We start from the raw sequence: 14170 nt of genomic DNA, 5'->3' as shown, positions 1-14170 counted from the left end.
TGGCCTATGAAATGAAGTGTTTTCGCGGGAATTCAAAATGATGAATTTAAAAATGTTTTTTATACTACTAATAAGTGCAAAAAATTTTTTTTTTTGACTTTAAAGTATTTCATTTATCCTTATTAATTCATAATTGTAAAAAAAAAAAACGTGATATTTCCCTATTACCGCTGGGATTAAATGGGAATAGGATGGAATCAAATTTCATGTGTAAGTAGCGAATTCACAAAGAATATTATTTAAGAATTCGATTATTTTACCGACTGTCAGACAGTTGAATAAACAAGCGGACATTTTGTAAGTATTGCCAGGGTAGTCTTATTTGTTACCCGGCTGGCTTTCTATTGATAAGCCTCAGAATAATATGAAACTGTAAAATTTTACTCAATTACTAAACTATTATTTATTTTTATAAATAAATAAAAGACGAGTGATACTTTAATCCACAAATTTGGAAAATCTAGTGACCGGTTTCATCGCTTTCGCGACATCTTCGAGACTGGTATCTTAATTAAGAAGTTCAATGTATTTATACAAAACTATGTATTTTATTCAAAATCAAAAAGTCAAAAAATGACAAAAATAGTAAAAAAATGTGTTTTATAAATTGAAATTTATATAATAAATAACAATGAACTTCGATCAAAAATTTTCACTTACAAACATAAACTATTACAGTGGTGCCTCGCATAACGAACGCCTCGCACAGCGAACGCTGCACACAACGAACTTCCTTTTCGTTCATTTCACGATTCATACAACGAACTTCGCTTCACACAACGAACTTCGCTTCACACAACGAAGTCGCCCACTTCACACGATCACTGCCGATTTATTGCATCCTTCCGCGCAGGCAGTCGTTAGTCACTGAGCAGTACGCTTAACTTACGCACGTGTCGCAGCAATCGTTCATCATTACAACGAAGTCGCCCGATCTTCTACGATCACTGCCGATTAATTGCATCCTCCCGCAGGCAGTCGTTAGACTCGTTAGTCACTGCGTAGTACGCTTAACTTACGCACGTATCGCAGCAATCGTTCTTCATTACGAATTAAATCGCACACGTATCACGGCAGTCGTCCTTTTAAGATAAACTCAAAATTTTTTTTATATGATGGGTTCTAAAAAAAGCAGGAAGGTGATTTCTCTTGAAATGAAACAGGAAATAATTAGAAGGAGTGAATGTGGGGTAAAACAGTGTGACCTCGTCAAAGAGTTTGGCCTCAACAAGACCACCATTTTCACCATTTTGACAAACAAGGATGCAATAAAATCAGCCAAAGTAGCCAAAAAACTCTACACTAGAGCCCTCTTTAATAAAGTGTTTGAAGAATGCGAGTTTGGTGGAGACAATATGACTATCCGAATGTTTTGGAAGGAGAAATTTGATATTTGTATTTTTTTTTTTGCACCACAACAGGCCAGGAAGCCCAATTACAGTGGTGAATTACATCACAGAACACCCAGGCTTAAGAAAAACCACAATTTTTAATTTTTGTGTTCTCACCGGGAATCGAACCCGGAACCTTCCGTGTGTGAGTCAAGCGTCTTGACCACTACACCACGGAGGCCGCCTAGCCTTTTGGCAATACGACTTATACAGAAGGCCTGGGAAGAAGTGTCACAAAGGACCCTCATTTCTGCTTGGAAGATGCTTGTGCCTTCGTGGATTCAGGAAGAAGCAGTAGTTGATGACACAGAAGTGGTGAAGGACATCATCACAGTGGCCCAAAGGTTGGAATTAGAGGTAGAGGAAGAGGATGTAGAGGAGCTTATTGAGGAACACAAAGAAGAGCTGACAACTGAAGAGCTCCAAACACTTCTGGCCCAACAACAGGACAATGCTCAAAGGGAAGCGTCATCTGATAACGAGGAGCAACAATCAAACAATCAACCAATTCCAACTGCTGACATCAAGAACATCCTGGTCAAATGGAAAGCAGTTTAGGAGTTTACCAATGCCCACTATCCGGATTCCGCTGAAGCAAACAGGATCAACGACCTGTACTCCGATACTCTTGTCCGTTATTTCCGGCAGATGTTGAAGAAAAGAGAGAAACAAACGACTTTGGACAGGTTTTTCACTGCACCATCGGCCAAAAAGCGGAAAATGGATGAAGATGTGCAAGATTCGATTATTTCTTAAAATTAAAAAATGTGTGTTTTTTTCATTATGTTTTTAGATGTATCTAAATAAAAATAATAACAAAAAATTTATCTTTTTTTTATGTCATCTTACCATATTTTATGCTACAGAACGAATTATTTTTTTTAACATGTATTGTTATGGAAAACGCGTTTCACATAACGAACTTTTCGCATAACGAACTTGCTCCTGGAACGAATTAAGTTCGTTGTGTGAGGCACCACTGTATTTCATATTTTTTTTAAATTGGCCCACCGTTATCCCCTCATACCAGCACTTTTGCTGATAGGGAATATTTTGTATGAATGAAATATGTAATGAAATGTAATACGTAATTAAACGGGTAATATAAAACGATGTATTTTGTCATTGATATACTTTTTTTATTCTATACATATTATTATGTCAACCATCACATTGCTTTATTCAATAGCTTTACTCCTGAATAAAAAGGGAGATAAATAAAAATGCAACTGTAATGGTTGTATACGGTTAAGGCAACCGTCATCTGTCATATTCAGCATTACCTCCACGCAACAGTATAGCCGCAAAATACGCCTGCCGATAAAATAATGACGGTCGGATACACCTTTGCCCAAGAGATGTGTCCGGAAAGCCAAATCATATAATTTGTTATTGGCCAACCATCGCGGCTGCTTTAGGAAGCCATCGAACAAGAAAGAAACCCAATAAGTCGGATTAGCTGTCACCCGTCATACCGAGCGGGGCCCACGCGTGAAAGGAAAGCGATATGTGTTGTTCTGCTTTACATAGTGGCATTTTTACTTACTTTTGTATGCAAGCACTTAGTTCAATCGTCAAATTATATTGTAATGTATGAATTTGGTATCCTCGATATACGGACCGCGCTGCTAATATAGATTGATGTCTATCGGAATTTTCTATGAAAAATTATTATTCCTTTCCATTTAGTGTGGTCAATAAAATGATACACCATAGAGTATAAAATTAAAACAGTACCTACCTAAAAGTATAAGCATTCAACGGCGATAAAATTTTAAAGTATATTGCATTATTGTTGGTGGTAGGATTATGTCAAAAGTATACGAGCTTTACATAGGTAGGTACCTGTCTATAATGTTTATGCATTATAACTTTTTTTTCCATCAAATAAGCAAGTATTCATGATTCACCATAAAATCAACATTTGTTTATGTGGGGAACATACGTGGCGATATTTAAAAATATTTCTTTACAAATTTATATAAACTTCAAGTATATTCTTTTGTTTTCTATTCTAGGGTTTCTCAAACAATAATGCACTTTGACAATAATGACCTTTTAGTTCATGCTGGCCAATTCTGAAATGAACGCCATTTTAATTACCGCCTAAAAATAAATCAATTTTAATCATATTTAGCTGAGCCGTTACTAAATACTTAAAATAATATTCCGTCTGTTGTTAATGTCATTTAGGATTCGATACCTTGGGTTGAATTCAAATGACCGAGGGGCAAATAATTTAGAATTTCAAAACCCTTTCTATTGAAAATAATAACTTTAATAATAAAATATTCCATGTTTTCCGCTGGGGAAAAAATAACCCTTTTAATAATAATTAGTAAACTAATGGCCAATAAATAATGTTTGTATTTTAAGAACTTACCGATATAAATAAAAATAACTAAATGAAAACCAAAAATTAATTCCTTTTTTTTTAATTACATACAAACTTCGCTTTTTCGAAATTCATACATCTTCTTTCGTGCGCGCTCCTGTTATTTAAACTTTTGACATATATTCATAAACTCTATTTAACTTTTCCGCCACCATTTTCTAATCCGCGCTTGTGGCACATAAGGCACCGCACCGGTGCTCTAGTCGAAACGTACCAGCGATTAATTATAATACATATGAAGGCAAGATGGGCAGTTTTTACGCTTCAGGTTCCAGTCCAGGAACTATAAAACATAGTAGCGTAGAATCCGAATTAATTTATATTAATTTTTAAAATTGATGTCGTCTAGTTTTAACCTTCTTAGTTTTTCGTTAACTATATTCCTAAAACAGTTATTATTTCTCACAACATAGGTATAACTATCTGCCATTTCGAAAAATGTGTGTACCTACCTGATATTGAAAATTGACATTTAGGTAATTAAGACTAGGATTATGGTATGTGTACTAAAATAAAACATTTCTTTAAATAAACAAGATTTATTAATTTTTCTTAAGTTATCAACCAGATTTTGACAACCCTAAGGCCTATAAATTGCTTGTATAAAAACAAATAAGGTTTGGCGGGTAAATTTGCCCAAATGTTTTTAGACGAATATTTTATTAGTTAGCCATTGAAAATATGCTCAAACGACAATTTTGCCCTTGAATAAATAATTCAATAAAGTAGTTCTTAGAGAAGAACGCCATATGAGCTACAGTTCAACAAATAATGGTTGCGGGCAAATATGGAGGAACATGCAGGGAATTTCGCCCGGCATAAAAAAATTTAATTGCTCGAAATCGCATTTAAATATGACTGAATTTACAATTGTAACCCAATTCAATGATTACCAAGGTCATTCTTCGTAATTAAAAAGTAAAGCATAATTTACATTTTTTTGGAGGAAATTAACATAATTACAAAAAAGTGGGCGAAATTGGACGGTTTCGCGGTATTATTTGTAATTGGTTACATACAAATATTTAATAACATTGAGTAAAATGTTTGACCGTAAAGTTTATGCTTAAAATATTAATAATATAAAAAATAATGATTATTTTGAAAACATGAATACATTAAATAAAAATGTTCCAAAATATATTTTTTTAACCTTTCCCTCACAAAGCATACAATAATTACACATGATCCGAACTGGGGTACCAAACGACCCCAGCGCCTACTTGTATATGGCGTCAGGAGAATAAAACGTTGGAAGTGTATAAACAGGCCTCATAAGACCGAGCAATAATTTATTCATTTTTTCAGTTTTATTAACAGTTTTCGCGTTCACATATTTTATTTATTCGCGTATTTTATTCAGTTTTGTTAGTTTGCTGAATGCTTATGTACATTAAGTGAAATTGAACAAATCGGTCTGCGGGCGATTCGAATCCCCCCTTCGGTCCGGCTAGGTGAATATACCGACTGAATTTTGAGGCAATTATCCTCGAAAATATTGAACGCACCATTTGGCTTCAACCAAATTATCTTCAAATTGTACAAAGCACTGTCAACAGTGAAGAATGAAATTAAAAGAAATGAAACGAATTCATTCCGAAGAATGAAATCTTTTTGTTTCACACACCGTAACAATAACCATGGTGCTTAAGAAGTTTTCATCACATTGAGATGAAATTGTTAGTGGCGTATCAGCAATTAATCCATGTAATATTTTGAGGTGAATTTGCTGAATCACCTAATTAGAAACTAAAGTATCAACAAGTAATCTACATATTAAAAAAATCTTCCTTTTTCGTGTTCAACACTCCACACCGTACATGAACGCTGAGAAAACCAAGGCCTTCACCAGTCTCTTTTTTGGTGTTAATGGTTATACTGCGATTCTTCCAAATTTTCACCAGCCGACTCATAGCACTTTTGGCAATACCAACACGTCGCCGTATTTCACCTTCACACCCACCACCATCGCTGATTAGAGAACCTAGATAAATTAAAATGTAGACTCTTTCTAAGTTGCGCAGTAAGGATAATGGCGCTACTTTATAAGCTCGATCAATGATCACAAGCTTAGTTTTGCTCATATTCATTGAGAGTCTTAGGTCTGAACTAGCAGCATCTATTCGGTCAATCAGTTCAACAAATAAAATAACATATAATGAAAAAACATTAAGGTACATAAAAAATAAAATAATGATATTCTTAACTATGTAGTTATGTTATATATTAACTATATATCTATGTACTTAATTTCAAAACAATGTAGTTTTGAAATTGTTTTAAAACGAAAAAGTTATGCTCACATTTCCTAAAAAAAACACTTGGACTCTCCTGTATAATTCCCTTTGCGGCGAACCAATCATTAAGCCTTTTTACCGTCGAAATAACAGTTGTTATAGGCTAAGACCGTATACATTTTTATGTTCCGACTTGTAAAAACAATTATACCTCGAATTCATTCATTGGACGTAGCTGTAGAAATCATAATGGACTCAGTATTGATGTGGACATTTTTAACTGCACGTTGCATTTGAACAGAAAATTTCTTCATGGGTCGATTATTTGGAATAGTTGCTGAATGTGCATCTTGAGTGGTTTATGCTGTGTATATGTGCCGCGTGTAATGTATATGTCTATGTATGTTTTATATGTGCGTTCATGTGTGTGCGTGGATGGCTCGAAGTGTACATTAGTATCTTTATTTATTTTAATTTATTACCTCCATGGAAAACGCAAATGTTAACAATTATTCTTTTCTCACTTGAAATTCTTATTAATTTATTTTTTTGTCACATTTAATGTTTTGCATAATTTATGAAAACTTAATTGGTCTTTTTAAAAAATGAAGCTACGCAATTTTTTTTACTGACTATTGTGCATGATTTTTAGCAATTTAACAGTTACCACTTTCTCACCAATGTGATTTAATGAATGGTGAATTAAATCACGTCTTTTGGAAAAGCTGTATTCACAATCGCAGCATGAGAATGGTTTCTTACCAGTATGAGTCAACGAGTGTCTTTTCAAATTACTTATTTGTGAACATTTATACTGGCACTCTGAGCACGAGAACGGTTTCTCACCAGTATGAGACAAGATGTGCAGTTTTAATAAATCTTTACGTGAACATTTGTATTGACATTCTGAACACGAAAATGGTTTTTCTCCGGTATGAATCAACATGTGTTGATTTAAATTACTTATTCGTGAACATTTGTACTGGCACTCTGAACATGAGAATGGTTTCTCACCGGTATGAGTCAACGAGTGTCTATTTAAATCACTTATATGTGAACATTTATACTGGCACTCTGAGCATGACAATGGTTTCTCACCAGAATGAATCAACATGTGTATTTTCAAACTACTTCTTTGTGAAAACTTATACTGGCACTCTGAGCATGAGAATGGTTTCTCACCGGTATGAGTCAACATGTGTGATTTCAAACTGCTTCTTTGTGAACATTTATATTGGCACTCTGAGCAAAAGAATGGTTTTTCACCAGTATGAGTCAACAAGTGTCTATTTAAATGACTCATTTGTGAAAATTTATACTGACACTCTGTGCACGAGAATGGTTTCTCACCAGTATGAGTTAACATGTGTAATTTCAAACTTCTTCTTTGTGAACATTTATATTGGCACTTTGAACATAAGAATGGTTTCTCACGATTTTCACCAGTGTGAGTCAGCAAGTGTCTATTTAAATGACTTATTTGTGAACATTTATACTGGCACTCTGAGCAAGAGAATGGTTTCTCACCAGTATGAGTCAACATGTGTCGATTTAAATTACTTATTTGTGAACATTTATACTGGCACTCTAAGCATGAGAATGGTTTCTCACGAGTGTGAGTCAGCAAGTGTTTATTTAAATGACTTATTTGTGAACATTTATACTGGCACTCTGAGCAAGAGAATGGTTTATCACCAGTATGAGTCAACATGTGTCTATTTAAATTACGTATTTGTGAACATTTATACTGGCACTCTGAGCATGAGAATGGTTTCTCACCAGTATGACTCAACTTGCTAGTTGTTGAAGAATGAACATCTTTCCGCTTCACCTGTAAACCTGAAACAACAACAAGACCATATAAATAAGACTTTTTCCAAGTGAATGAACAAAAACGTACTGAATTAATACAATAAGACTTTTCCGACCAGCAAACACGAAAATGAGACCATTTCAAGCTTCCGAAAGTAAGGCTGTCTCACCTTATAAGTGATCAGTATGTGTGCGAAACTTGAAGAACATACCAAAGTGTTGAAAGAAAATCAAAAGATTATCACTGACCTGAAAAAAAAGTGCAACGAAAAAGATGAGGTGATCGACAAATTGAACCTTAAAATCGCGACAATCCAGCAAGATAACCGTTCTAAAAATGTGGAAATTTATGGCGTTAAAGTTTCGGAATCTGAGCTACCAGCTCAGAAAATCCTAGAAAAAGTCTGCAATAGTCTTGATATTAACGTTAGTAATTATATTTACCGTAACAAATCCGAAAATCCAAAAAAGGAATAATAAATAATGAATCAATTTAGTGATAGAAACGTTGTTACGCGGGGAGAAATACATGTAATCTAGGCAATGAAAGAGAGATAATGCTTTCTACCCTAAGACGGAGATTCAGTAATTACCTTTTGCCCGGCCAGTCGGTGGAGAACATGAGATTCCGTCTCGGGATATAACGTAAGGGTTCGATGACTTTGAACCTTCCTTCATCAACTCCCGAAGCCACGAGGAACCACAATAAGTAAAAACAGCTTTGATGTTTAAGGCCCGTAAGCCAATTTAATATTGTAAAATAACATAAATACGGATCTACAATTCTCTCCGTTGATTACATGTGAGGGGGGAGGGAAATGGAGGGGGTACCACATACACGCGTATTTCGGATCTAGAAGGATCAGCTAGCTCGGAATTATGGAACGATTTCACCGTGATATGATGCCCGAGGAATCCTGATGACCAAGGCGACCTCGCCTGCTTGTAGGGAAGCTGGAGAGCGGCCTCGTGCTAAGCACGTGGGTTGCAAGAGATGTTATCGAGCTGGTTCGGAAAATATCCCTTCCTGGAGCTCATCGAGGTCCCCCAGGAGCTATTGGGGTTGCTGATACGCCTACCGGGCCCCGGATGGGTCCGATAACGTGCGATGGACGGGTATGATGGCCACGCGTCGCGCGGACAAGGGAAAACAGCCCATAAGGTGCTAGAAATCCCGTGATGAAGCCAGAATTTGCCGAGGAGCCCTTGGGGACACGGATGGGGCGGATTACGAAAGATGCTGACCAGCGCGGCCCGTGCGTCGTCGCGCGATCAAGTGGGCGCGGAATATGGCTACATCTTCCGGCCGGTGCTCTAGTTAGAAAAGGCTATGCTCGACTCGTGATACACGACGCGGTATATATCAAACTTTGTTACTTTATAACGCACGTTGAAGAATGGAGATGGCGCGATGTTATCGTTTAACGCGGTTCCGCTAGTATGGTTTCGGAGGCGGCGGAGTTCACGGGCAGTGGGAGAACGTCTTTCTCTTATCAAGACTGTCCCGGAACTGTCCCCAAAATGGTTTCAGGATCTTTGAGTCCTTAAAGAGGTATTTGTTAAGTTTACTGTTCTGGAAATTAAGTTATTTTGTTTTGGTATGACTGATTTTTAGTTATAGAAATTGTCGTAAGTGGCGCTGTTGGTCAATTGCGGGAAGATTTGAATAATAATTCTTATGAAATCTGAAGTGTGAAATATAAACATAACAAAGTGCAAGATAAGCTCATAAATCAGAAGAAAACCGCAAATGAGATATTAAATAAAAACGCAGATCCTATCTTCATAAAGGAACATATGACTCCATTCTTTGAGGATTTACTCTAAAAGAAGAAAAATAAACTACCTACCTTTAAATTTGTATGGTTTCGTGGAGGTAAAATACTCGCCAGAAAAAATGAAAATGACAAAAACATATTTCGAATCCAATCAGAAAACAATATAAATATGTTAAAACCATAATTCTTCAGAAATTCCACCAAAATGCAACTAGATAAAAATTGTATACCATTCACGATGGAAGAACTAGACCAAGAAATAAATTTTAAGTTAAAGTTGGCTTGGTAATAAATTCTAAAAAAACTAAAATTGTTCATGTATCCTCACCATATATTGCTAAATGTGAATTCGAAAGAAAAATACGAACTCACATAATTTTTTGTCTTCATTCAAATTCAAATATAGAATCAGATAATTGTTAATGTCCTATTATAGATTTTGTAAATTATCAAAAATATTTAGGATTAATTATTAATCATAAATTTAGTAGGGGTGTTCATATTGATGGAATCTGGGACAGATTAAGATACTGGCTTAAAGTCATTTATGGAATCAAAAGCATACTACTTTTCAAAACGTTAAGATATAATAATGCCTCGCTTATTGAATCGATTATATCTTACGGAGTTCGTGTCTGGGGTCTCACCTTCCAGTCTCATCTGGGTAAAATTTATGATATTCAGGTGAGACTGTTAAAGGGGATTGTACCAGATAGCGTCATCCGTGAGGCGGAAAATATGGGCGAAAGTGTAATTTTTTTTTTTTTTTTTTTTTTTTTAAATTCTGTAATGTCCTGCCGGTAAAACAACTTTGTGACTACACATTGGCTGTAGATCACTTTGTTGATCCGGAATATAAAAAAAAGAGTTTTGCACACAAACAACACTAGATTAAAAACTAAGGGCTCCCTTGTCGTTCCGCGAATTACAAAATACTTCGGAGAACAAACATTACATTGCATTATTCCGAGGTTGTTCAATGATCTCCCACAAACCATCATTAACAGGAAGGGTTTTCGAACGAGAAAAAAGGACTGAAGGAAAATCTAATCAATACTTTATAGTGCCTGTTAATAAATAAATTTGTATAGTATAAATAACATTATGTAAAATAAACCTGCCATAAAAAAAGTGAGTCCCACCGAAAAGTCTTCAGACTTAGTGGGTAACATATTGTAACATGTATTTTAAAATATAAAATAAACGCTGTTCTGGAGCACTAAAACTGAAATCATCATCATTCCATGTCCGCTCCCTAGTTGGAGCATATGGTGTCTACTAAGAGCCTCGGCTGCCAGCTCCTGTGCGTCTCTCAAGAACGTCGAAAAACTAATGCCCTGTAAAGTAGGCAAGCGTGGTTAAGGCTCTCTGGAGGCATCCGCAGTATATGCTCCAGTCATCGGTATCGCCTCCGCTCGATGACAGTAGTCATCGGAGCGTGCTGTGTTTGTTCTCTTATTACAAAGCCGAACCACCGCATTTTTACTTACTTGAGGTGATTTTTTTTCTGCGAGAAGATTCCAAACATTCTTGTTTGATGTCAGGATAATCTATATCCATCTCCGTAAAGATAATTATATCACTGGTTATCCTAGGCTGATCAGTACTGGTCCCCAAGTCAGCCTTCACGGTAGCGACACCTGGCTCCTCGCTTCCGTGAGAACATGGCACCCCTTCCTCAGGATAAAGATTATCTCCTTTTACATCACAAGTCTGTGGCTCAGCTTTTACTGTAGCAACACCTGGCTCCTCACTTCTGTGGGAACAAGGCGCCCCTTCCTCAGCATAAAGAATATCTCCTTTTACATCGTTAGTCTCCGGCTCAACCTTCACGGTAGCAATACCTGGCTTCTGGTTTCTGTGGGGATATGGCACACCTTCCCCAGTACGGAGAATATCTCCTTCTGCATCGCCAGTCCCCGGTTCAGCCTTGATATTCACCGAAGCTATTTCCATTGTTTATCCTAAGAGAAATAACAAGTAAATATTTGTATAATCTCAAAGTAAATATCATGGAAATTAATTGATAAAAAAACTAGTAGGATTTCGAGCATCTACAAATATCGACCCTTTGGGCCTCATTTTATTTCGAAGCAATCTATTTGTAATTAAGAAGAATCTGTCACTCAAAAATGCTACCAAAACTATCCATAATATGGAAATATAGCAAATATTTACGCAAAAAGTTACAGATGACATAAGATACGCAATGAATAACAAAATGCTAACCTTGATAACATTACTTGAATTCAGCAGCGCTTTCAACTCTTGTCAATTTTGATATTTTGTTAGCTAGGCTCAAAACACTAAATATGACACAACCGGTTATAAAATGGTTTTGATCGAATTTACGAGCTAGACAACAACGCAATGGTCATCAACCGGAGTTTTATCACAATTACTATTTTCCCTGTTCATCAATTTGCTAGCCGAATGCCTCAATCGTTCATATCATATCTATGAAGGTGATTTAGAACGTTATCTTCATTGCAGACCTGAATGCACCAGTGAAACAATAAAATCGATGTCTACACTAAATAGCGTGTCATCGTGGACAAAGGAGTATGGTTTACTTATAAACCCATCTAAAACACAAATAATGTTAGCGGGCGTCAAAGATTGCTTAGTGAGTTAGACGTAGATCTTCTCTTAATCCTCTTAATGGCAGTGGTGCCGATATCCAATACAGGAAATCCATAAAAAGTCTAGGAGTACTTATGGATGAACATCTATGCTGGGGAGCACGTACTAATAAATTAAGCCGCGATATATTTTTCAGACTACACATACTTAGAAGGTTGCAAAAATTCTTACCCATTAACACTAAATGCCAGCTTTAATATTATTGTCGATTAAATTTTATTAATCGTATTGCAAACTCCTTAAAATGAACACGCACAATGTAATAAAATATTAAATATAAAGTCGATGTAGTCAATCGATATCGAGGTTTTTCAGCGGTACGTCAAATGAAAAGAAATCGTGTATTGCCTACTATTTTCTGCAATCAGACGTCGCTTAGTACGCAACTGTCGATTTAAATTCAACTACGCCGTATCGTTTTTAGGAGTCAAATTACCGCTGGGATTAAATTGGAATAGGATGGAATCAAATTTCATGTGTAAGTAGCGAATTCACAAAGAATATTATTTAAGAATTCGATTATTTTACCGACTGTCAGACAGTTAAATAAACAAGCGGATATTTTGTAAGTATTGCCAGGGTAGTCTTATTTGTTACCCGGCCTTCTATTGATAAGCCTCAGAATAATATGAAACTGTAAAATTTTACTCAATTACTAAACTATTATTTCTTTTTATAAATAAATAAAAGACGAGTGATACTTTAATCCACAAATTTAGAATATCTAGTGACCGGTTTCATCGCTTTCGCGACATCTTCGAGACTGGTATCTTAATTAAAAAGTTCAATGTATTTTTACAAAACTATGTATTTTATTCAAAGTCAAAAAATGTATTTTATTTATATGATAAATAACAATGAACTTCAATCAAAAATTTTCACTTACAAACATAAGCTATTATTTCATATTTTTTTTACATTTGCCCACCGTTATCCCCTCATACCAGCACTTTTGCTGATAGGGAATATTTTGTATGAATGAAATATGTAATGAAATGTAATACGTAATTAAACGTGTAACGTAAAACGATGTATTTTGTCAATAATATACTTTTTTTTATTCTATACATATTATTATGTCAACCATCACATTGCTTTATTGAATAGCTTTACTCCTGAATAAAAAGGGAGATAAATAAAACCGCAACTGTAATGGTTGTACACGGTTAAGGCAACCGTCATCTGTCATATTCAGCATTACCTCCACGCAACAGTATAGCCGCAAAGTACGCCTGTCGATAAAATAATGACGGTCGGATACACCTTTGCCCAAGAGATGTGTCCGGAAAGCCAAATCATATAATTTGTTATTGGCCAACCATCGCGGCTGCTTTAGGAAGCCATCGAACAAGAAAGAAACCTAATAAGTCGGATTAGCTGTCACCCGTCATACCGAGCGGGGCCCACGCGTGAAAGGAAAGCGATATGTGTTGTTCTACTTTACATAGTGGCATTTTTACTTACTTTTGTATGCAAGCACTTAGTTCAATCGTCAAATTATATTGTAATGTATGAATTTGGTATCCTCGATATACGGACCGCGCTGCTAATATAGATTGATGTCTATCGGAATTTTCTATGAAAAATTATTATTCCTTTCCATTTAGTGTGGTCAATAAAATGATACACCATAGAGTATAAAATTAAAACAGTACCTACCTAAAAGTATAAGCGAATGCTTTGAATAACGGCGATAAAATTTTAAAGTATATTGCATTATTGTTGGTGGTAGGATTATGTCAAAAGTATACGAGCTTTACATAGGTAGGTACCTGTCTATAATGTTTATGCATTATAACTTTTTTTTCCATAAAATAAGAAAGTATTCATGATTCACCATAAAATCAACATTTGTTTATGTGGGGAACATACGTGGCGATATTTAAAAATATTTCTTTGCAAATTTATATAAAC

At 35.5% G+C, this 14170-nt stretch overlaps 1 protein-coding gene across 1 annotated transcript; it reads right to left on the bottom strand.

Moving 5' to 3' along the window:
• Window positions 1-5296: 5296 nt before the first annotated feature.
• On the bottom strand, window positions 5297-13822 carry LOC148276551 (uncharacterized). Its single transcript, XM_088234099.1, has 3 exons — window positions 13721-13822; window positions 11104-11577; window positions 5297-7862 (listed from the first exon to the last, which is right to left on the bottom strand). The coding sequence occupies exons 2-3, from the start codon at window positions 11567-11569 to the stop codon at window positions 6649-6651; spliced, it is 1680 nt and encodes a 559-aa protein (XP_088090225.1). The 5' UTR covers window positions 11570-11577; window positions 13721-13822; the 3' UTR covers window positions 5297-6648.
• Between the last annotated feature and the right edge of the window lie 348 nt (window positions 13823-14170).

The sequence above is a fragment of the Micrasema longulum genome, unplaced genomic scaffold (genome assembly GCF_059751315.1).
Source record: "Micrasema longulum isolate JH-2025_06_02 unplaced genomic scaffold, ASM5975131v1 h1tg001199l, whole genome shotgun sequence".
Taxonomy (NCBI): domain Eukaryota; kingdom Metazoa; phylum Arthropoda; class Insecta; order Trichoptera; family Brachycentridae; genus Micrasema; species Micrasema longulum.
Note: the sequence above shows the minus strand (reverse complement) of the source record. Positions and strands in the feature narration are given on the sequence as shown.